At 45.5% G+C, this 21,411-nt stretch overlaps 4 protein-coding genes across 4 annotated transcripts; 2 read left to right on the forward strand and 2 right to left on the reverse strand.

The window, feature by feature from the left end:
- The first annotated feature begins 2,175 nt into the window (after window positions 1-2,175).
- LOC120687348 (zinc finger MYM-type protein 1-like) lies at window positions 2,176-4,693 on the forward strand. The gene is made up of 2 exons (XM_039969319.1): window positions 2,176-4,296; window positions 4,395-4,693. The coding sequence occupies exons 1-2, from the start codon at window positions 2,672-2,674 to the stop codon at window positions 4,618-4,620; spliced, it is 1,851 nt and encodes a 616-aa protein (XP_039825253.1). The 5' UTR covers window positions 2,176-2,671; the 3' UTR covers window positions 4,621-4,693.
- Window positions 4,694-8,656: 3,963 nt separating this feature from the next.
- Window positions 8,657-9,310, forward strand: LOC120688891 (pectinesterase inhibitor 10-like). The gene has a single exon (XM_039971244.1). It carries the CDS (start codon window positions 8,657-8,659, stop codon window positions 9,308-9,310), a length of 654 nt encoding a protein of 217 aa, XP_039827178.1.
- A 2,165-nt stretch (window positions 9,311-11,475) lies between these two features.
- LOC120689844 (GDSL esterase/lipase At5g33370-like) lies at window positions 11,476-13,064 on the reverse strand. Its single transcript, XM_039972270.1, has 3 exons — window positions 12,784-13,064; window positions 12,293-12,663; window positions 11,476-12,188 (listed from the first exon to the last, which is right to left on the reverse strand). Exons 1-3 carry the CDS (start codon window positions 13,058-13,060, stop codon window positions 11,694-11,696), a joined length of 1,143 nt encoding a protein of 380 aa, XP_039828204.1. The 5' UTR covers window positions 13,061-13,064; the 3' UTR covers window positions 11,476-11,693.
- A 2,181-nt stretch (window positions 13,065-15,245) lies between these two features.
- On the reverse strand, window positions 15,246-20,481 carry LOC120689842 (chaperonin CPN60-2, mitochondrial). Its single transcript, XM_039972269.1, has 17 exons — window positions 20,228-20,481; window positions 19,601-19,732; window positions 19,270-19,429; window positions 18,481-18,656; window positions 18,296-18,391; window positions 17,834-17,938; window positions 17,656-17,742; window positions 17,481-17,570; window positions 17,331-17,411; window positions 17,175-17,243; window positions 16,796-16,873; window positions 16,615-16,710; window positions 16,386-16,485; window positions 16,170-16,273; window positions 15,978-16,083; window positions 15,817-15,895; window positions 15,246-15,604 (listed from the first exon to the last, which is right to left on the reverse strand). The coding sequence occupies exons 1-17, from the start codon at window positions 20,294-20,296 to the stop codon at window positions 15,502-15,504; spliced, it is 1,731 nt and encodes a 576-aa protein (XP_039828203.1). The 5' UTR covers window positions 20,297-20,481; the 3' UTR covers window positions 15,246-15,501.
- Window positions 20,482-21,411: the final 930 nt, after the last annotated feature.

Consider the following 21,411-nt stretch of genomic DNA (forward strand, 5'->3'; position numbering starts at 1 on the left):
CGCTCCTCTCAGCATCAGGAAGTGGAGAATCCAGAAGCATGGCATCGGCCATGTCTTCTGCATCGCGAGCACTCATATCAGGAGTACTCGGGGGCTTCTCCACTGCCGATTTGGGGGCTGAGTCGTCCTCAGTATCCCCTTTGACCTCCAGGAGCGCGTCACTGAAAGGAAAAAGTTAACTACTCGATACAGAGACAAATCCTACAATTACAAGTTTCAAGGAACTTACGTAGGAGCCCTTTTGAAGGTAAGCTTCTTCGTGCCAAATTTCCGGGTAGGCCTCACGATGACGGCCTACTTACCCGTATCTCCAGCATTATCTACATTAGAACTACTCGCCGGCAGAGTAGTCCCAGTCCCCTTTGATGGGTCCATTGTGGTGGAAGGGACGGTTTGTCCCACCACAGTATCATCCCCAGATGCTGAAGTCCGTGGCATCTTAGCCGCCAGACTTGAAAAAGCAAAAACTCAAATCAAAACCAGTAAATCGAAGATGAAAGTACTCGATTGCAGATAACTAGCTACTTACCTATCGCTGGAAGTTTGCGAGCTGTAGCGCTTCCTCACCACCAACCGCGCACCCTTCGGATGCCCGGTCTGGGTATCTGCGCTTGGAGTAGGGCTTGGCTCCCTGTCACTCCTTCCCCCAGCCGCTTCCTCATCTGCATAACCAAGGTTCGACATCAGTACTGTTTATATAAAAATATGAACATGCTATGACTTGGTTGACAGCATAAGAGCGCATGGAAAAGTAAAAAGGTCGAATAAGTGCCTGGCAGTGGAGGACTACTTTTAAAATGCTCCACGTCCTCCTACAGAAAGCAAATTCTATCAGAATTATACTAAGGTAAAGTACTCGATGACTACAATTCGACTACTCTTATCAGTACCTACTTCGGAGGACTTGCAGCAGAAAAAGTATCAGGTACAATGGGAATTTTCTTTACATCCCTTAGCAGTCGCTGGACTCGACTAAAAACTTCCTCATCCGAGATCTCTTCCTCCGAGTATCTTGATGAGTCAGTTGTTCCCTAACACTGGAAACCAAGTGTTTCCCGGGCCTGCAGCGGCAGAATCCTTCTTTTCATCCAGTCAAACATGACTGCCTCTCTAGTCACATTCTTTTGCCTTAGATTGGCAATCCGTGAGAGTAGCTCAGGAAGTTGACTCTCGTCGACTGGTTTCTTGTTCCACTCAGACCACTGAATCGGAGGGCCAGGAGTAATCGCTGGGACGCTCTCCCCCTGGCTTTCGACATAGAACCACTTGGGTTTCCAGTCGATTACTTTACTACTAAGACTATAAGGGATATAAACTTTATCTTTTCTCTGTCTAAGTTGAAGACCCGCACCGCCTACTACCAGTGGCGGAGGCAAGGGGGGGCCAGCAGGGGCCATGGTCCCCCCCAAACAAAGTTGCAAAAAAATTTGTAGTACTCTTAATTCTATTCAATCCACTAATCTAATGTTATGGGCCAAAGAAAAACTCACTTGAGCCTTGGCCTTTTAACAATCTAATCACCCTTCCTCTCCCAATTCTCCATCGACAAGCACCAGGGCCCAACGACGTCTCGCCTCCCCTTCACGTTCCCGATCCCTGCCGCATCTCGCGACTCGCGACGCCTCCCCTTCCCAGCGATCTCTGCTGACTGCTGCATCTCGCGATCGCTCTCGCCTCCGGCCTGGCCGCCTCCCCAATTCCCCAATGTCCGCCTACGGCCTGCAGACCTGAGTGCAGAGCGGAGTGCTCGCGATTGTCGTTGCTGCCGGCCGGCGGCCGTCGCCTGTTGGCCAGGGCGCCAATTTGCCGTGCCAGGCAATTGGTCTCACCATAAACTCTGTCATCTATTTTCCTAGGTGAGAAATTATTTCATATTTTTTTATCTTATTTAACTTCTATTTTCCTACTAAAGTAGTATGATACTATGATCCTATAAATCCTAATATCTTGAATCTGATTGAGCTATTGATTTGTAAAGGGCATTAGGGCAATCATGAACAAACGTAAACTAAAGACAATTGAATCTTTTTTCAAGAAGAAAGACAAGGTGAATGAGGTAGTACAAGGACAAGATGTTCATGTTTCAGATGATCCATGCTCTGAGTCTGAGTTAGATGAAGTTGCTGCCTGGATCGCTGAGTTTGGCACTGAAGAAGAGGAGGAGCAGGAGGAAGCTCCAAGTCAGTCACTGCATACAGTTACTGGGGTTAATTCTGAAGAGACAAGTGTTTTATTAGTAGAACGAGATCCAGGAAAACGTTGTCAAATTTCGGATTATCCTCCTGAGAAACAAGATCAAGTTATTAGAGCATACATGAAACATGGTCCATACCGATTTGAGTTCAAGAATAAACTATACCCTCTTTCAGGACCAAAGAAACACCAACGCAGGTTTCAAGCTCATTGGTTCAAGGCATTCCCTTGGTTAGAATATTCGCCTAAATTAGATGCTGCATTCTGCCTTCCTTGCTTTCTATTTTCTAAGAAACCAGTTGGAAAAGTAGGATCTGATGTATTCACAGTGAAAGGTTTTAGGACTTAGAAGAAGGTTAATGATTCAGACAAGTGTGCCTTCTTGACTCATCAGGGAAAGGATGGTAACTCTGCTCATAACTATGCTGTTCAATGTTATGATAATTTAAAGAATCAGCCAGGCCATATTGTACATGTGATGGAGAAGCAATCAGATGAAGATATTAGAAAGAACAGACTGCGTCTTAGAGCATCAATCGACGCAATCAGATGGTTAGCATTCCAAGCGTGCCCTTTCCGAGGGCATGATGAATCAGCAGCCTCAAATAACCAAGGTAATTTCCTTGAAATGGTAAAACTTCTAGCTTCATATGATGATGAGGTCAAGGCAGTTGTACTAGGCAATGCTCCAGGGAATGCTAAGTACACCTCACCAGATATTCAAAAAGAAATCCTTGATCTTATGGCCAGTAATGTGCAATCAGCAATTCGTGATGAAATCGGTGATGCTAAATTTTGCTTGATTGTCGATGAATCTAGAGATGAGTCAAGAAAAGAACAAATGGGAATTGTAGTTCGCTTTGTTGATAAAGATGGCTTCGTCAGAGAGCGTTTTCTTGAGCTTGTTCATGTTCGAGATACATACTCTACAACTCTCAAACAAGAAATATGCTCTGTTTTATCTAACCATAAATTGGATGTAAAAAGTATTCGTGGACAAGGATATGATGGTGCTAGTAACATGCGTGGAGAGTGGAATGGATTGCAAGCAAAGTTTATGGAAGATTGTCCTTACGCATATTATGTTCATTGTTTTGCTCATCAACTACAGTTGGCTCTTGTTGCTGCATCAAAAGAGGTAACTGATGTTCATAATTTCTTTGAACATCTTGCTCTTGTAGTCAATACGGTTGTGTCTTCCAGCAAGAGAAATGATGACCTCAATGCCAATCAAGTTGCTGAAATTGAGCATCTTATTGAGCTTAATGAGCTTGAAACTGGCAGTGGGGCTAATCAAATTGGAACCCTGCAATGTCCTGGAGACACTAGATGGAGCTCTCACTTTGACTCAATTTGCAGCCTTTTAAGGCTTTACAAGCCAACATTTCTAGTACTGAAAGATATTGCTACTGCTAGAGGTTCAGGGACTTCAGCTTCTGGACGAGCAAAGGCTGCTGGTGCTGTGAAATTAATGATGTCGTTTGACTTTGTTTTTATTTTGCATGTTATGAAAGAACTTATGGGTATCACAAACCTCCTCTGCAAAAAGTTACAGCAAAAATCCCAGGACATTGTCAATGCTATGGATGATGTTGCCACTACTAAAAAGCCGATTCAGAATTTAAGAGATCACGGTTGGAGTAGCCTTATCAGTGATGTGACATCATTTTGCAAGAAACAAGACATTGCAGTTCCAGATTTGAATGCCTTTTATGCAGACTACATTCGATCACGTGCGCAAAATGAGCTAACAGTTGAGCATCACTATAGATATGACATTTTCACAGTTGCTGTGGATCAACAATTACATGAGTTAAATTCCAGGTTCAGTGAACAAGCTACAGAGCTTCTTGTTTTGTATGCTTCTTTGGATCCTAAGGATTCGTTCAGTTCACTCAAAATTGATGATGTGTGCTTGTTGGCTTCAAAGTTCTATCCTGCTGATTTCTCAGAACAAGAAATGGTTAATTTGAGGCATCAGTTACAACATTATGAGCTTTATGTACCTACCAATCCAAGGTTTCAGAATTTGTCAAATATTGCTGATCTTTGCCGTCGGCTAAAAGAAACAGGAAAATCAGATGATTATTATTTGATTGACAGGTTATATAACACCTATTATTCTCATTTTTAGTTGCTTACTATTTTGTCACTATATTTCAGTTTGTAGATATTAATTATTTTTTGTTGTCACTTGACAGATTGATTCGGCTTGTTCTAACTCTACCGGTTACAACTGCAACGACAGAGCGTGCATTCTCCGCAATGAAACTGATTAAGACAAGACTTCGGAGTAAAATGGGAGATGGCTTTCTAAGAGATTGCTTGATACTCTACATTGAGAAAGAGATTGCAATAAAGTTCACTACCGAATCACTTATTGACGGCTTCTGGGACATGAAGTCACGCAGAGTTCGACTCAAATGAAAAATGTTAGTGTCGCTAAACCTTTTTTTCATGTATTGTTTTTATGAATCGGATTATGCATTTGTGTACTTAAATGTGCTTTGGGTCTACATACATAGCGAATATTTGATGAAATATACTCATTGTATTCGTATACACAATATACTATGTTGATCGGGTTTAGTCGGCCCCCCCTATTCAAAATTCCTGGCTCCGCCCCTGCCTACTACATCTAAAACGTAGGAATCCGGCTACGGTTTAAGGTGGAAAAGGAATCGAAAGAGCTCAAAATGGGGCTCGATGCCCAGAAAAACTTCGCACAAATGCACAAAGATTGAAATATGAACAAACGAATTGGGGGTCAAGTGATGAAGCTGGATCTTGTAATAGCGCAGGAGCCCAGAGAAGAAAAATGAACAAGGAAACTCCAATCCTCGTTCCAGATAAGGAGTAAAAGCAACGATTTTGCCTGTATTCTCATACGGACGATCCTCACCCAAGGCAAGACGCCATTGGATGACGGATTTCTCCAGCAAAAGACCAGCAGAAATTAAGGTTTCTAGGTCAGATTTAGAGCACTTACTTGCGATCCATCCCTCTTCGCGGGTTGGTTCCGCAACCGCTCCCTTGCCCTTGCTCGGCTTCTTGGGGGCCATCTGGAAATCAACGGAGCACTTCACGTGCATATACTGGCGAAACCCTAGGCGAATTGGGGAGCAAGAGAGAGCAGAAAGATTTAGATCTGGGGGCTCGAAGGTAAGAACAGATCTAAACAGTAACAGCAAATGGCTGCCAGTGGGGTAAAAACCTACTTACTGTTTTATTTTATAATGGCGGTGGCAACATGGTAAAACACTTAAAAAGTCAAACAGTCTGTTGCCAATCATGGAAAAGACGGGATTTTCTGAGACATTCCTTTTTTCTAAGATTACATTGTAGAAAAAGAAAACACTCACAACCCTTGACAACGACTCGACTCTACTTCCTTCAACTAGGATTACATTCTGGAACAAGGAAAAGTACTTGACACAGTACAACTACTTGATATTACAACTTGAGTACTTCTTTCTACTTAAGCTTTACAATGACTCGGACCTACATGCACAACACCAGGATCTCTTGGAGCTTCTAGTCGACGCCTGCGATAGCTAGATCGGCCCGAGGCCATAACAAAGCATAAACATGTTATTCCCATCAAGGGAATAATGATACTCGCATTCTGGGAGAAAAGTTTCAAGAGTTTGGAGGCAGATTACAGTAATTGACTCGCAAGATCTCTTGTAGCATCTTGCGGAGAAATTTCTCCTTCTCCCTGAATACGTTGTGACAAGATTAAGTCTCTTTACCAGAGATGTCAGTTCTTGGGCACCCAGAGATAGACAACCCCAAGGATGTGACACAACGACCCCAAACCTGCCTCATTGGAATATGCAAAGACATGATGTCCAAAATGGATCCGATGAGAGCATTGGGGTTGCAGGATGAGGTAGCAGGGACTTATCTTGTCACTCGCAAGTTCTCTTCTAGCATCGTTTGTTGGAAAGAACTATACAAACTTCAGGAGGGCGAGAGCAAGAACACCAAATGCAAGCCATAGCTTCAGAATACTGGTGCTTTTAGCAAAGACCTCTCTCCCACATTTTTACAACCGCAAGGGACTGTACTGGAGGACAACCCGTGACGCTACAGTGGCAGCATTCACGAGCGTAATAATGTAGATTTTCCATACAGTACAAGTCCCATGTAAGCACACAGTAAAAAGATATACATCCCGGGTTTTATTTCTGAGGATATTTCGGGTGCAATCAGTGTGGCGTATCTAATCGAATTATTTTTCTGGGATTTTTTACTCGAAAAAGAGGTCTTTTCGGATACCGAATCTGATGAATCCTGCAAAAATTCTGAAGAGTAAAATCTGATGCCATGTCTTGAATCTTTAATTCCAAATATTTGCTCGGGGGCTACCCGCAATATAAGGGACTTTGATTTAAGGCTCGGGGGCTACGAGATATGTGCATCAAAAATTTATTTTTCAAATTTTTTGGAAAATAATGAAGAAAAAAGACTGAAGTGACCCTCAGTCTGATTCTGCGATTCAACCTAAGGCTCGGGGGCTACTCCATATGGAGCGCGAGTATTTCGCGCACCATATATGATCAAGATTTCGGGGCTTGAGCACCTCACAGCCTCGGAGCAATCGGAAGTACTTGGAGGACTACTTGACGTGTCTGAAGGAAGGCCCAGAAGCAACCAGAAGGATGTTCTGACTACTTGAAGTACTCGAAGACGCCCAGCCAAGTACTTGATGCCTGCAGGACTCGGCTACGAAAAGCTCGGGGGCTTGTCAAAGCTGGGGCAGCGGACTGTTTATAGGCATAGAATGTTCTAGAGTAAGGGATAGCTCATAGATGTACCTTACCTCTTTTGTAACTACCCGAATAGATGTAGAACTAGCTGCAGTACAAAGGAAACTACCCGATTGTGTTGTAGTAGGACTCCAACTGTACTCGGCTAGGACTTTCCATGTAACCCTGTCCCCCCGGATATATAAGGACGGGAAGGGACCCCCTCGAAACACATCAACACCTAAGGCAATACAAACAACCACACAGGATGTAGGGTATTACACAACTCGCGGTCCGAACCTGTCTAAATCTTTGTGTTCATTGCACCATCGAGTTCCAGAGCAGTCGATCCCTACCTACAAACCTTACTGCTAAGGGTATCCCTGAGCGGACTTGGCGGTAAACACCGACACTAACGAAGCCTTTTTCTAACGAAGGCCCCTAACTAACGAAGCTAATTTTTGTCAAAGGATGACTGACAAAGCCAATTTCGGACGAAGGCCCCTGACTAACGAAATCAATTTCTAATGAAGGTCATGTCTGACGAAGCCAATTTCTGATGAAGGCCATGACTGACGAAACCAATTTCTGATGAAGGTCGTGACCGATGAAGCCAATTTCTAATAAAGGCCATGACTGACGAAGCCAATTTCCGATGAAGACCTTAACTGATGAAGCCAATTCCTGTCGAAGGCCATCACTGACGAAGCAAATTTCTGATGAAGGCCATAACTGTCGAAGCCAATTTCTGATGAAGGCCATGACTAACGAAGCCAATTTCTGATGAAGGCCCATGACTGACGAAGCCAATTTCTGACAGACATGACTGACGAAACTAATTTCTAACAACGGCCATGACGGATGAAGCCAATTTCTGACAAAAGGCCTATGACTGACGAAGCCAATTTCGAAAGAAGCCCCATGACTAACAATGCCAATTTCTGACGAAGGCCATTACCGAGGAAAGTGATTACATGGACTATCTTTCAACAGGCTACTTCCCAGGAGGTGCTTGTGGCGGCATCTCGGTTCTTGGAGCGGGTGGCCAAAGAGTTTTTTACCCGGTCACATGGATGGCAGTCTAGAGGCTTAGGATTGACAATCATTAGTATGTCCCTTTACGTTTCAGACTTTTTTAGGCTGTGTGCCATTTGGCATAGGTCAGGAAAGATTTAAGTCGTTGTATCACCTTGACGTCACTTCTTGAAATCAATAAAACTAATAAGGACACATCTACTTCTATTGACCGCAATAAGGAGTCAGGTTGCACCACATATCTACTAAATACAATGAAAGTAAATTCAGAATTCAGAGATATCATAGCTGCATAGAGCCATGCATAGAGGGGCGAGGTTTGTTCGTCGTGGCTTCAGAATGAACACACCTAGCTTTTAAGTGCAGTGTTAAATGAGCTAATATGAAAGATACAGTAGCATGTGTTTTCATGTAACACCTTGCATGCTAGCTTCATGTTATTGGGCTAATGACCAGGAGCTGGCTGTGCAGAGCGCGCTTGATGTTCTAGTTACAAGAAACAAGCGACAACACCGGCCAACCAGCCGCACAAATGGAACCACCAATTTCGCCGCTTCCGTTCCACCAATGGAATAACCGTACCGTTTCATTCTCCTGAACAAGTCTACTAGTTGGCCGCTAAATAAGTTCATCCATATACCATGCCTGTAAAACAGATCCTCCTGCAAGTTGCAGCAATGGCTCCCGTAACCTCCATTCTCTTTGCCGCCCTTAGTGCTGCTGCTACACTGACGTCATTTACCGATGCTGCCTCCTCGCCGTCCCCGCGGCTAGCCGTCCCGCCCCCGCCATGCGTGGCGCCCCCGTCGGCAGCGGCGTTCCTTCGCGCGCGCTGCGCCACCACGCCGTACGCCGTCGCCTGCTACGACACCCTCATCCCCTACGCGTGCACGTTCCAGACCAGCCACATCAAGCTCGCCCGTGCCGCCGCCGATGTCAACTTGGCCTGGCTCCGCGGGCTTTCCACGCGCGTCAAGGAGGTTGTAGCCCGTGGCAGTACTGGCGCTGGGGTTGAGGCGGGCGCGCTCCACGATTGTGCCAGCACGGTGGCATCGGCCGCCGGCCTGGCCAAGCAATCGGCGGCCGAGCTCGCCAGCCTCGACGCTGCAGGTGCCGCGGCAGCGAGAAATAAGGTCAGGTGGTCCATTGCCAACGCGCAGACGTGGCTCAGCGCCTCCATGACGAACGAGGCGACGTGTGTCGACGGGATCGGGTTGGCAGGCGCTGCCGCGTCGCCGGTTGCGAGGGAGGTGGTAATAGGAGTTTTGAGCGCCAGGGAGCACACGACCATTGCCCTCGCGCTCGTCAATGGCATACCGGTGCCGTCTTAGTGCAGTGACGATGAACTGCTGCTAGTCGTTCCATTTCTTTGTTCATCAGTTTAGTCTTTGACACATAGACAATAATCGACGACAGATTTTGCATACCGAAAGGTTTATATAGTAGTTCTGCTGTAATCTGGATTCTGATCTTCAAGATATATATCTGCAGGGAGGAGGGAAATTTTAACTCCTTTTCAATTTAGTATATACATTGTATTACTACTGACGAGCTGTTACAGATTTCTAGTGCATTGTCGCAACATATATATTTGCTTGCAGAAAGTGGATTACCCGCTACCAGTTAGAGGAAAGAAGAAATGATTGAAGTCGCTATGCCACTGTATCTGAAAAAACTGATTTACAGACCACGGTGTCTCTCTATTTATACAGGATATGGACAGCCACTTTTACACTTTACACGATACCCCATAACTACTACTCACTCCATTTCAAATCGTTTTGGATTTTATATGTATATATATCTTGCTACATGTATACACATAATGAATCTCTAAATGCATAACAAAAATTTTATATTTAGAAATGCTCAAACGACGTATAATTTAATGCCCCCACAAGTACGGCTGCAACAGCCAAGTGCACTATTAGTTCTGGGTCGAGGCACTATCCGACACTAACTAATAAATGCCGCAAGGATTAGTAAGAGGTCGTGGTATGTAAGACCCGGTACAAATCTGTGTGGCACTTATTAGTATGGGGTCGTAGCATGGTCTGGTACTAATGATCAAACATTTACTACTAGAAAATAGGTTAAAGGTTTAGGCCAAAAGTATCCGTTGTTGTTGGAGCCGGTACTCTTGGCCTCGACCGGATCTAGAGAGGATATTTGATACCCAAACTTTCTCGGCGGCATAGGCACAGATCGTGACACGACCCAGTGCTATTGGTGCTGACATTAGCATCGGATCATGCCATCACACGGTGCTAGTAGTTCCACAGGCCACATGCACTAGTTGGTCCCATTATCCGGGTGCTAGTGAACCAGAATTAGCACCGGGTCGTGCCTTCACCCGGTGCTTCTGGCCCACATCTATAAATAAAGCCCCCTCCCCACCACCACCACCATTGCCATGAATTCACTGTATGGCAGTCGAGTGAGGGGAAGGGGGAGGGAATTTCTATTTTTTAATTAGAAAGGTTAACCATTTTCTCCATAGCTTAGCAATTAATTTTTTAGATGCAGTTAGCACACTTGATTTAGATTACAAATGTGATAATTATTTTTATATGTAGTTACCACCTGATTTTTTTATACATGTGATTTAGTTGTTATATTAATTTTTAAATGTAGTTATTAGCACCTAATTTAGTTTATGGTTGTTATATTAATTGTTGTACATGTAATAATTAGTTTTAGATCCGGTTAACATCCAAATCAGTTTTTAATTGTTATAATAATTTAAATATTAATTATTATGAATATCATAATTATTTATTTAGACGTAGTTACCACTTGGGTTAGTTTACTATTGTTTTATACATGTGATATTTTTGTAGCTGTAGTAAGTAAGTGATTTAGTTTGTAATTGTTATATTAACTGTTACACGTGTGATAATTATTTGATTAGAAAATTTGTTATATTGAAAGTGGAAAAAATGTAATTGCAGTTATTTTTTATTATAAATGGATTATTTTGACACTATAGTGATATATTTATTTATGCTCACATTGAACCATCGAGAAGTTAAAAAAATTTTGTTTCGGAACATTTAGCTGTCGTTAACCTTGAAACTGTGGTGATGACACTGCTATTCGGGCCAACATTGATATCGGTGATATGGTGCGGCACAAGGATGCAATGAAGGTGTACGGTCTTGGTCCCAATGAAGAAATCATCACCTTTGAGCGAGGTGAGATGCCACCATTTGGACCAAGACCGTACTCCATCACATACCGCACCGTATCACGGATATCAATGTTGCCCCCAATGATAAGTCATCACTGCAGGGTCAAGGTTACACATACATGTTTCAAAACAAATTTTTTTTTTTTACTTCTCGATGGTTTTTTAGCAAAAGTGAGCCCAAAACAAAATTTTGAACCTTGGTTGCATCCATGGCAAGGGACAACGAGTAACTGGGCCGCCGCCACGTTAGGCCCAATCGTAAATTTAGGAAAGCCCAAACCGCGCCGTGGCCCGCGTCGAGTCTCAAGCTACGAATTTGTGTATTTTTTTTTCTCCGCTGCAATTCCTATTCCCATAGTATGTTCCGGAGCGAACTCTTCAGATTTTTATTCACGACGATTTCTCATTCCAATTCCAGCTTCTCCTCTGCGTGTACATACATGCACACTACAGAATCATTTTCGGGTTGACACGTCATCCGGTCCTGCTTCTCTTCCACGACCACCAATCGTGGCGCCGATCGATCAGGCGCCCAGCTGCCTGGCGTCCATCTCGAGGACGGTGCTTAGGTTCATGGGGCTGACGTAGTCGAGCGAGCCGCCTATGAACTGGCTGACGATGATCCGGTTGGCGCGCTCCGTGGGGTGGTACGGGTCCCAGAACACGTAGCGCCCCCGGTCGGCGCAGAGGCTCGACGCCGCCGTGCACAGCCCCAGCCCGTTGTGGGGGCCCTGCCCGCAGCACGCGTCCTTGGCCGTCGCGAACCCGTACGCGCCCGGGTCGCTCACGAAGTCGAAGTGGACGCGGAACGCGTTCGCCGCGATGAACGTGCCGGCGCCGTACCGGCGGTTCAGCCCCTCCAGCGCCCGCGCCAGCAGCGGGTTGAACAGCGACGCCGCGCGCATCAGCTCCGCCGCGCACTCGCCGTTCCGGCTCCGCTGCGCCAGGATCGCCGGCGCGCACCCCAGGGGCCCCGTGCCCGTCACCAGCACGCGGCGGCAACCCATCGCGTACAGCCTCTGCGCGCGTGCATACGTGTCAGTACCAGTCGATTATATATATATAAATAATAATAATAATAACAAGTAGTAGCCCATATATATATGTACACTCTTGTACGCACGATGAGGATCTTCCTGTACTCGGAGACGAGGTAGCGCACGTAGTCCGGGAGCGCGAACTGGCGGGAGCGCAGGGAGAAGGGGACGAGGTAGTAGTTGTTGACGAAGTCGTTGCCGCCGAGGGTGATGAGCGTGAGCGAGCGGCGCACCAGCTGCCGCGCCCGGGCCGCGCCCACCAGCGCGCGGAGCCTGCGCTGGTACTCGCCGAAGAACCGCAGCTGCCGGCTCATCCTCAGGATGTCCACGAACTGGATGCCGGTGTCGTTCAGGATCCCGACGCCGGCCGACGCGAAGTTGGCGCCGACGAGCAGCTTCTGCCCGCGGAGCTCGGGGCTCAGGTACGGAAGCGTGGGCTCCGCGCCGAGGTGCTCGCCTGCGACGACGACGACGACGACGACGAACGACATGGCGGCACAGACAGGTTAGCGCGGCGGCACCACATACAAGAAGCTGCGACGGGAACGCACGACGACGGCGGCGCGCGGCCACGTACTGATGATGTCGGGGATGTTCTTGCCGTTGGAGAAGCGTCCGGTGGCGCGGTGCGTCGGGAAGTCGATCCCGTACGGCGGCGAGTCGGCGCGGGCCGTGGTCATGAGGTAGTTGTTGTTGCCGTTGTCCACCAGCGAGTCGCCGAACACGAAGAAGGCGCGGGTGCACTCGGACGGCCGCGCCAGCAAGCCCAGCAGGGCGACCACGGTCGCCAACCACGAGAAGGAGCTCATCGTCAGAGGCGATTGGTCCTTGGAGCGGGTGAACTGTTCGCTCATGGCTGGCTTCATGCGCATTGGCTCGATGGTTGTATATATAGCATCGCTAGCTCGCGGTAGGGTGGACGGTGGTGCAGGCCAAATGGTGGCATCAGACGGGACGGACCTATTAATCGGGCCACAATCTTAGATCCGCACCGCCGCCCTCCGCATACAGTTTATTCATAAACCTCCAAAGCTGCTGTAGGCACGTTCCTGCACGCCCATTCCCCTCTCAGTCCATCAGCATTAATAAGTTTGCAGTACTAGTGTACTACTACCAGTTTCTCTGATCTCGGCGTGTGTAAATCGGGATATAATTGTTCGTAGAGTATTTTTTTTTTCAAAACCAGATGCATCATGTTATCGTTGCATTGAGATGGATAAAAAGTTTAGGATATATGCAGCTATTGTCAGGTATCTAATATCTTCCAACTGTTAGAACGAATTATCTTCATTTTATTTGCCTATTGTTTTCAATATGTTAATCGAAATGCTCGCATTCACGAACAGACACGTTTGAAAGATTGGGCCGCATACGAGACTAACAAAGTCGCAAGCTACAAGTGATTTGCTCTCTATAGGCAGGGGCGGATCAAGCGTGGGGGCAAGGGGGCCTCAAGCCCCCCTACCCCCATGAACTCCATGGAAATTAGAGGAGAGGAGGAGGGAGAAGAAGAGGAAAGAAGGGAGAGAAGAAGAAGAAAGAGGGGCGGGAGGAAGAAGAGGAGGAAGCGGCCCCCCTGCCGGTGATTCCAGCCTCCGCCACTGTCTATAGGCACATTGACATCACATATCGCTGACGCTGAGAGGCGTACCACTGAAAGAATAATTAGCCCTCCATAACCCCTGCTCCATACTAAGTTACAAACCAACGTACATATGGTGTTCATCCCATTCATATATGTACGAACCCACAACTGATCACTCGTACGAGCTCATTAACCTCGAATAATTGTAAATCTGCTCACTCGTGCTGATGATGTTACATGAGTTAAAAGGACGGCGGTAAGATATACTCCAAGTTTAATTCTTGCCTCGCTTAATTGGCAATTCATACGAGTTTTTTTTTTTCTTTGAGAAGAGTGCATTCAAAGCTGAAGGCTGCACCACCTGAACTGAGGCCTTCAAAAAGAAAAGACGTTCCCGAATTTTGCTTTTGGAAGGAAAGCAGCACCAGATCGTACTAGTTTCATTATACGTACGTAGACGAGGGTGCCATGCTCAACTGCTCCTGGATCTTGCCCAGAATTGAAGCGAGGAAAGGCCAGGCCGTTGAAGATTATCGGCTATTCGTCAGTATTTGAATGACCAAATCTCTCACAGTAACCACCCTTTTTCACCAGGAGTGGCTCGATCGTTTTCACCAGCAGTAGGGGTGGTAATGGGCCATGGCCCTAATGGCCTCTTCACAGCCTAATAAAGCCCTTAAAATTTTTAGTTCAAAAATACATATGTTTAGAGCCCGGTCCTTTTAGGACCCGATCCTTAGATTTTCTAGTTCAAAATGTTGGGCCCTTTTACCACCCCTAACCAGCAGTGGCTCGATCGATTGCTTCTGACTGCAAGGTTATGTATGGCCAGCCCAGATCCCAGCAGAATCCACCGGGAGCTGGTAAAAGAACTGCATCGATACGGGAATGCAGATGGTCGAGCTGTAAACCGCCGGCAACGTAGCTACATCCGCCGGTCTCGGAACCCGAGAGGTCAGAGGTCCCTGACATGTTGGCAGCAAAGACGTAGGAACCACAGTCCACAGGTCCCTGACATGTTGACACAAACCCTGCCTCGGAGCTCTCATATTTCCTGCACCTCCAAAATCGCGTTCCCAATAGTCGTGCCATTGAATGGTCCCGCTACAACCGCCCTGTTTGCTCGCTCTCGGTGGCTGGCTCGAGCCGTCGCGTCGCGGCCGGCGCCCGCGGACAGGGACGCGCCAGCGCCAAGGGTAGCAAGCACCGATGTGCGCCGGCCTGGTGGTGCTGGATTGATGCCTTGATGGACACTTCGTACCGATCGCCCCCTTCGTTGCGCATGGTACCAACTGAAGTTCCGGCTCCCGTTCGATGGAAACGGAAGACTAGCCTGTGCCCGGGTGGCCAGAAGTGAAGCTGCTTCGACGGCAGAGAGCTGTGGCCATTGTACTGACGGAATGCGCGAAACTAGCGATCCCAAAAGAGGAATTCAACAAACTCCACTCTGAAAATTACACAAAGAATTTCCACCTTTGCATCCATTCACCGGTCGATGATGCAAGAGCAAGCAGAAAGGAAATCCACGATATACCCACCGCCAAAAAAATTGTGGTTTTTCAGTGCAGAAAGTCCGGCACAAGGTGTCAGAATCCAATTTTGATCTACCGCTCCAGCTCTCAACAGCTACCGTTTATTATTCCCACACCGGTTCCGTTTGGAACTCCCGAGAGGTCCTCCATCCGCAGACTCAAAATTGGGTGTGGTGCCTTAGTAGTCCATTCCACCCATGCCTCCCATTGCCGGTGCCGGTGTCTCCTCCTTGGGGATCTCTACAATGATGGACTCCGTGGTGGTCATCAGGGATGACACGCTGCAACAGAGCAAAACATGTTAACACCTAAGCATGGAAAGCAATCATCACCACGACACCACCTAACTAGTGTCATGGGAACAGTAAAGAATTCTGGTCATGAACTTCCAGCATGACAAACAGTACTGAATTCAAATGCTAACAGTGTAGCTTCAAGTTTCGACTGTTGGGACCAGTGGGAAATAGTTAAATATTGATCGTAGACGGTTTACCTAGCAGCATCAACCAGGGCAGTTCTGATCACTTTAAGTGGGTCAATGATACCGGCCTTCACCATGTCAACGTATTCACCTACACAGTTTATTCATGACCAATCAGCAGAAACGCAGAATCAGTTCGACATAAATGGAGCACAAATGTTGAGACATCCTACCTTTAGCAGCATCATAACCAAGGTCAGTGTTTCCTTGCTCCAAAAGCTTGCCCACGACCACTGCTCCCTCCACACCAGCATTGGAAGCAATAGTGTGCACAGGGGTCTGCAAAAAAACTCCAGTTGTCAGCTCAGAACAAGGGTAAAAGAAGTCAGGAAAAGAGTAGTTTTGATTTGTTCTTTCTCCCTAACCTTCAGGGCATTCTGAATAATCTGTACACCAATCTTCTGATCGAAGTTCGCAGTCTGCAATTTATCGAGCTCCTTTGATGCATAGAGAAGAGCAACACCGCCGCCTGGACACAATTGAAGATTAACTATATCAGGCACAATAACGCAACAGGAAATCACAAAGATCGAAGGAATTTTTTATCATAAACAACCTGTGCAGTTTATGTGATACATTACCTGGCACAATGCCCTCTTCCACAGCTGCTTTAGTAGCGTTCAACGCATCTGTCACTCTATCCTTCTTCTCACCAACTTCAGCTTCGCTGGCTCCTCCAATCTACACAATAAGCACAAATCAGCAACTACACATGTATCAGTTATCACAACCAAAATGAATGTTTTGTAACATGCATTTTACCATTAGTAAGCCCTTACAAAATATGGGTCAATAATCTATTAACCTCACCTTTAGAACAGCAACACCTCCAGAGAGCTTTGCCAACCGCTCTTGTAGCTTTTCCTTGTCGTAATCAGATGTGCTATTCTCAATTGCAGATCTAATCTGTAACAGAATATCAATAGTTTTCAGAAACAGAAAGTTAACAGTAATCTACAAGTCAGCACAATAAGGTAAATATTGCACGAACCTGCTCTGCCCTCTCTTCAATGGACTTCTTGTCTCCAGCTCCATCAAGAATAACAGTGTCATCCTTAGAGACCGTCACCTTCATTTAAAGCAGAATGTCATTCAATTCTGTTGGTGTATATGTGAGCCCATGTATAGAGGCCCATGTATAGGATCTATATATCCCACCCTTCTAGGGTTTGGAGGAATACAAGCCATTATTCTCTCCTACAAATTCTTGTAGGTATCATCAAAGCTTACTAAATGTGAAAAATGATTGAAACTAGCACGATACTGTAAGATCTTTATTAGAATTAGAACATTCTGACTTCAGTCCCAATATTCCAATCCAAAATTCAATCCCATGATAGAAAATACTGGAAGTTTTCTACAAACTATACCTTTTTGCATGTACCCAACATGTGAGGCTCAACATTCTCAAGGTTCATTCCAAGTTCTTCGGTTATGACCTGAATCATGAAAGACATGCAGATCAATATGTGCTATTTTGAATTCCATAGAAACCAATGAGCAACATAAATAACTCCTAAACTTACTTCTCCTCCAGTAAGGATAGCAAGGTCTTGTAAGTTTGCCTTCCTGTTTTCCCCAAAACCAGGAGCTTTGACGGCACAGACCTGAATGGCATTCCAATTAGAACAACAGAACAAATAATTACCAATCACAGAAATTGACAACCAACTGACCTTGATGCCAGCACGAAGCTTGTTAATAATCAGAGTGCCCAATGCTTCACTTTCCACATCTTCTGCAACAATTAGTAGAGGCCTCTGCTTCTGTTCAAAGAAAAGCATGAAAAATGGATCAACAAAGGCCATAATGAGACAAATATTTGTTACAGCTATAAAATAAACAGGTTACCTTAAGGGCCATCTCTAAAACTTTAACCACTGCATGCATGTTCGAAACCTTCTTGTCATGAATCAAAATTAATGGGTCATCCAGTTCCTGTGATATAAAAAATAAATAGAGCTAAGATATTCCTGTGGTGCATACAATCAAAATTCTAGGCCAGGCAAAAAAAAATAAGGGCACCTACACATTTTTGGGTTTTTGAGTTGGTAATGAAGTACGGAGAGATGTAACCTCTGTCGAGTTTCATGCCCTCAACAACTTCAAGCTCATTGTAAAGGGTGTTACCATCCTGTGAAATGTTTCAATAAACAAGTTAAACAAGCATATTGGAAACAAGAGCAATTTCAGGAAGCTAGTGAAGATAGCAAAGACAACAATGAACCATACAACACCATAGCATGCGGCTCTACATGTTATTGGGATATCCCTAGAGTACACAAAAAGAGTGATGATACAAACTGGGAACCAATTAAAATTCATGTATTTATTATTAGTGATTGTTATATAACCACAAGACCATTACAACCACAAGATGTGCCCGAGTTAATTTGTGCTCACAGGTGAAGCCATAAAGTTGTGATTTAGTGCAAGTGAACAAGGACATTAAAATTCTGAGGGTGAAATAGCATAAACAAGGTTAACTTACCGCAATGGTGATTACACCCTCTTTGCCAACCTTCTCCATGGCCTTGGCAATTAGCTCACCAATTTCCCTTTCCCCGTTTGCTGATATTGTACCCACCTTTTACAGCATCCAAAAAAAAAACTTAAAAACTGAATAAATGGACATGATGAACGAAACAGAAACTAAATGGAGCTTTGCAGATATACCTGTGCAATCTCTTCTGACGTGCTAATCATTCTGGCCATACCCTTCAGATTGGTCACAACAGCATCAACAGCCATTGAGATTCCACGCCTTAAATCCATAGCATTCATTCCAGCCGCAACAGACTTGCACCCCTCAGTGAATATTGCTTTTGTTAAAACAGTTGCACATGTGGTACCTGAAAATTTGGGATAAAACCAGTGATGTCATGGTTAGAATCGCATTGACAAGTTTGTTTATTGCAGGCTGGTCATCAAAATCAAATTTTGATTATAATTCTCCAAGTAAATTATTTATAGCTACAAAACCAAAATAGTGTCAAATTATATCAAAACATAGTTACTCTAATGTTTATACACTCTAACATAACTAATCGACTGAGATATACAAAGTTCATTTTTTACAAAACAAGATATGCCTTGTATCTTTATACAAGGAGGAGATACTATTTACTAGTATAGAAGAAAGATAAATCCTTTGGAAACAAGCAACTATATGGCATGAGCGTTTGCAAGTAAAGATTACCTCTTTGCTAAAGATAAGAAGGAAAAAGCACATTGAGAGAAAAATGCAAACACCTGACCGAAACAAATGTCACAAAATAGCAAAATCACAAAGAGCAGTACTAAACATATTGGTACTATAATTGCACTAACAATGAGACCATCATAATACTCGGGAAGTCAGGAATACTTCTGCACATTGCTTGGAAGTAGGTAAGCAGCCAAGTAACTTTACAAATGCCATGAGTTACACACAACAATCCAAATTCAGAACATAGAATGGCATACCATCTCCAGCAGTGTCATTAGTTGCATTGGCAACCTGCTTCACAAGGCTCGCCCCAACATTCTTTACTCTATCCTTGAATTCAATGCTCTTAGCAACAGTCACACCATCCTTTGTGACTTTAGGTGCACCAAAGCTTTGTTCAATAACCACATTGCGACCCTGCAGAATGCACAAGTTTAAGTACAAAACAAACAAGTACTGCAACGGAATTACAACAGATTTGCATCAGAAACTGCAAGTATATTGCAGTCAGTAGACACATGCGATTAGCCAGGGAAATTTGGTGATCATTCTGTTTTGGACGTTTGTGTTTATAGAACGTGGTTATACCTTAGGACCCATCGTCACTTTGACCGCATCAGCCAATTCCTCAACACCCCTCAGCATCAGAGCACGAGCCTCAACACCAAACTTGATATCCTTGGCCGCATAGTTTCTGGTCCAGGCAAGTCTGCTCCCAACCTACAAAGTATCACAACACAACTGAGTGCGATGAGCACATTCAATCGGTAGGCACTCAACCAAATAGCGTATCACGCCACTAGGTTACAGGACATAATAACAAAATTCAGAAGGCTCGACTCCAGCCAAGATCAGATCAAATTGTGCCCGCCAGGGCAATCCAAAGCGTGAACTCAATGTTTAATAGCTAAGTAGAGCACGGAGGTGACAACACGGCCGTCAATGAACGTAAACCCCCACTACACTAGCGAAAACGCAGGATCTTCCTCTATTAAGCAATAGGGCTACATCTCCCCCCCCCCCCCCACCCCACCCCAACACAAACCCACTCAATCCTAAGCAATCCAAACTAGCATAGAATCACCACCAGATTCAACTAAGCCCTGCGCGCCGAACCACCAGGCAGTCACACCGTCATTACAAAATCTGGGAGCAGGCTCTTGACCAAACCCCATCTAAGCATGGACAACCAGCAACACGAGAGTCCGCTCTCACCTGGCGAGCGGCGGCGCTGCTCCCGGCTTGCCGCGCCTTGGAGGCGAGGCTCGCTGCCGCGCGGTACATGGCGCGAGGGTGGAGGCAGTCGTCGGCGAGCGAGCGTGAGTTTGGGGTGGGGGTGGCGGCGGCGGCGGAGGCGAGCGGCTTCGCTGCTTTGTTGCGGAGGGGGAAAGAGGACGCGAGGCGTCCAGGAGGTGGGGGTGGATGGATTTTAGAGGGAGTGCGGGGAGGCGAACGGAGGGTGCGCGGTGGCTCCAGAAGGATCCACTAGGGTTTAGGGTTTTACTGGCTCTGTTGGTGGGCGTGCGGCGGTGGTGCGGGCGCATCGGCGGCTGCCGCGGGCCTCCAAAGTGGGCTTTGGCCTTTCTGAGCTGAAGCCCGGGAGTTGTGTTGCGTGTTACGGCCCACCAACCTGAATGTCATGCCACAGCGAAGCGAAGGTCGAGCCAAACAAGTAAAACCATCTCAATAACGACAGGATCTATCTGTGATTTCCGCTCTCCAGTGCCCACCACCGCACCACGGTTGGGTTGCTTTGATGCTTAGCAACCAGCCAGTAGCATGTGGCAGCTCAAATTGCTCCGAAACTTCATAAAATCCTTGATAGCAAACAGGCGTGAAATTGTATTTAGAATCGGATACCTTAGATTTGTTATAAATACATCATAACTTGAACCAATTTTGCAATAGAGTTCGGACCGTGAAGGCATTAGCAGTTACATGCATATATGGTTAAAAGAAACGAACCAATTCTATTTCATTCCATCATTTAAATTTTTTTTAGAAACGGGAATATATTAATATTCCAGCCGCTGCATGAAACTATGCATATAGCTGTTCATTATTACACTCAAAGTTTTTTCCGAACATCAAAAGAGACGACTCAGTTTGAGAAACAAGCATAGAATTATCTATAGGAAATTATATAACTAAAAGACCATCCATTGGAAGCGAAAAACTCCATAGCTGTAGTTTCAAGCACATAACACCCCAGAGTAACATGATGTCGCTCGTTCTCCTTCTGCAGCAAAGCCCAATAGCGGATCCAGTGTATCCCTCGGAATATTACCTGCAAAGGAGTAACAGCTCTGGAGTTGTTAAAAACCATGTCATTTCTACTTAACCAAATTGCCCAATAGACAGCCGAAGCTCCAACCAAAATTTTGTACATAAGCTTCTTA

The sequence above is a fragment of the Panicum virgatum genome, chromosome 9N, assembly GCF_016808335.1.
Source record: "Panicum virgatum strain AP13 chromosome 9N, P.virgatum_v5, whole genome shotgun sequence".
NCBI classification, from domain to species: Eukaryota; Viridiplantae; Streptophyta; class Magnoliopsida; order Poales; family Poaceae; genus Panicum; species Panicum virgatum.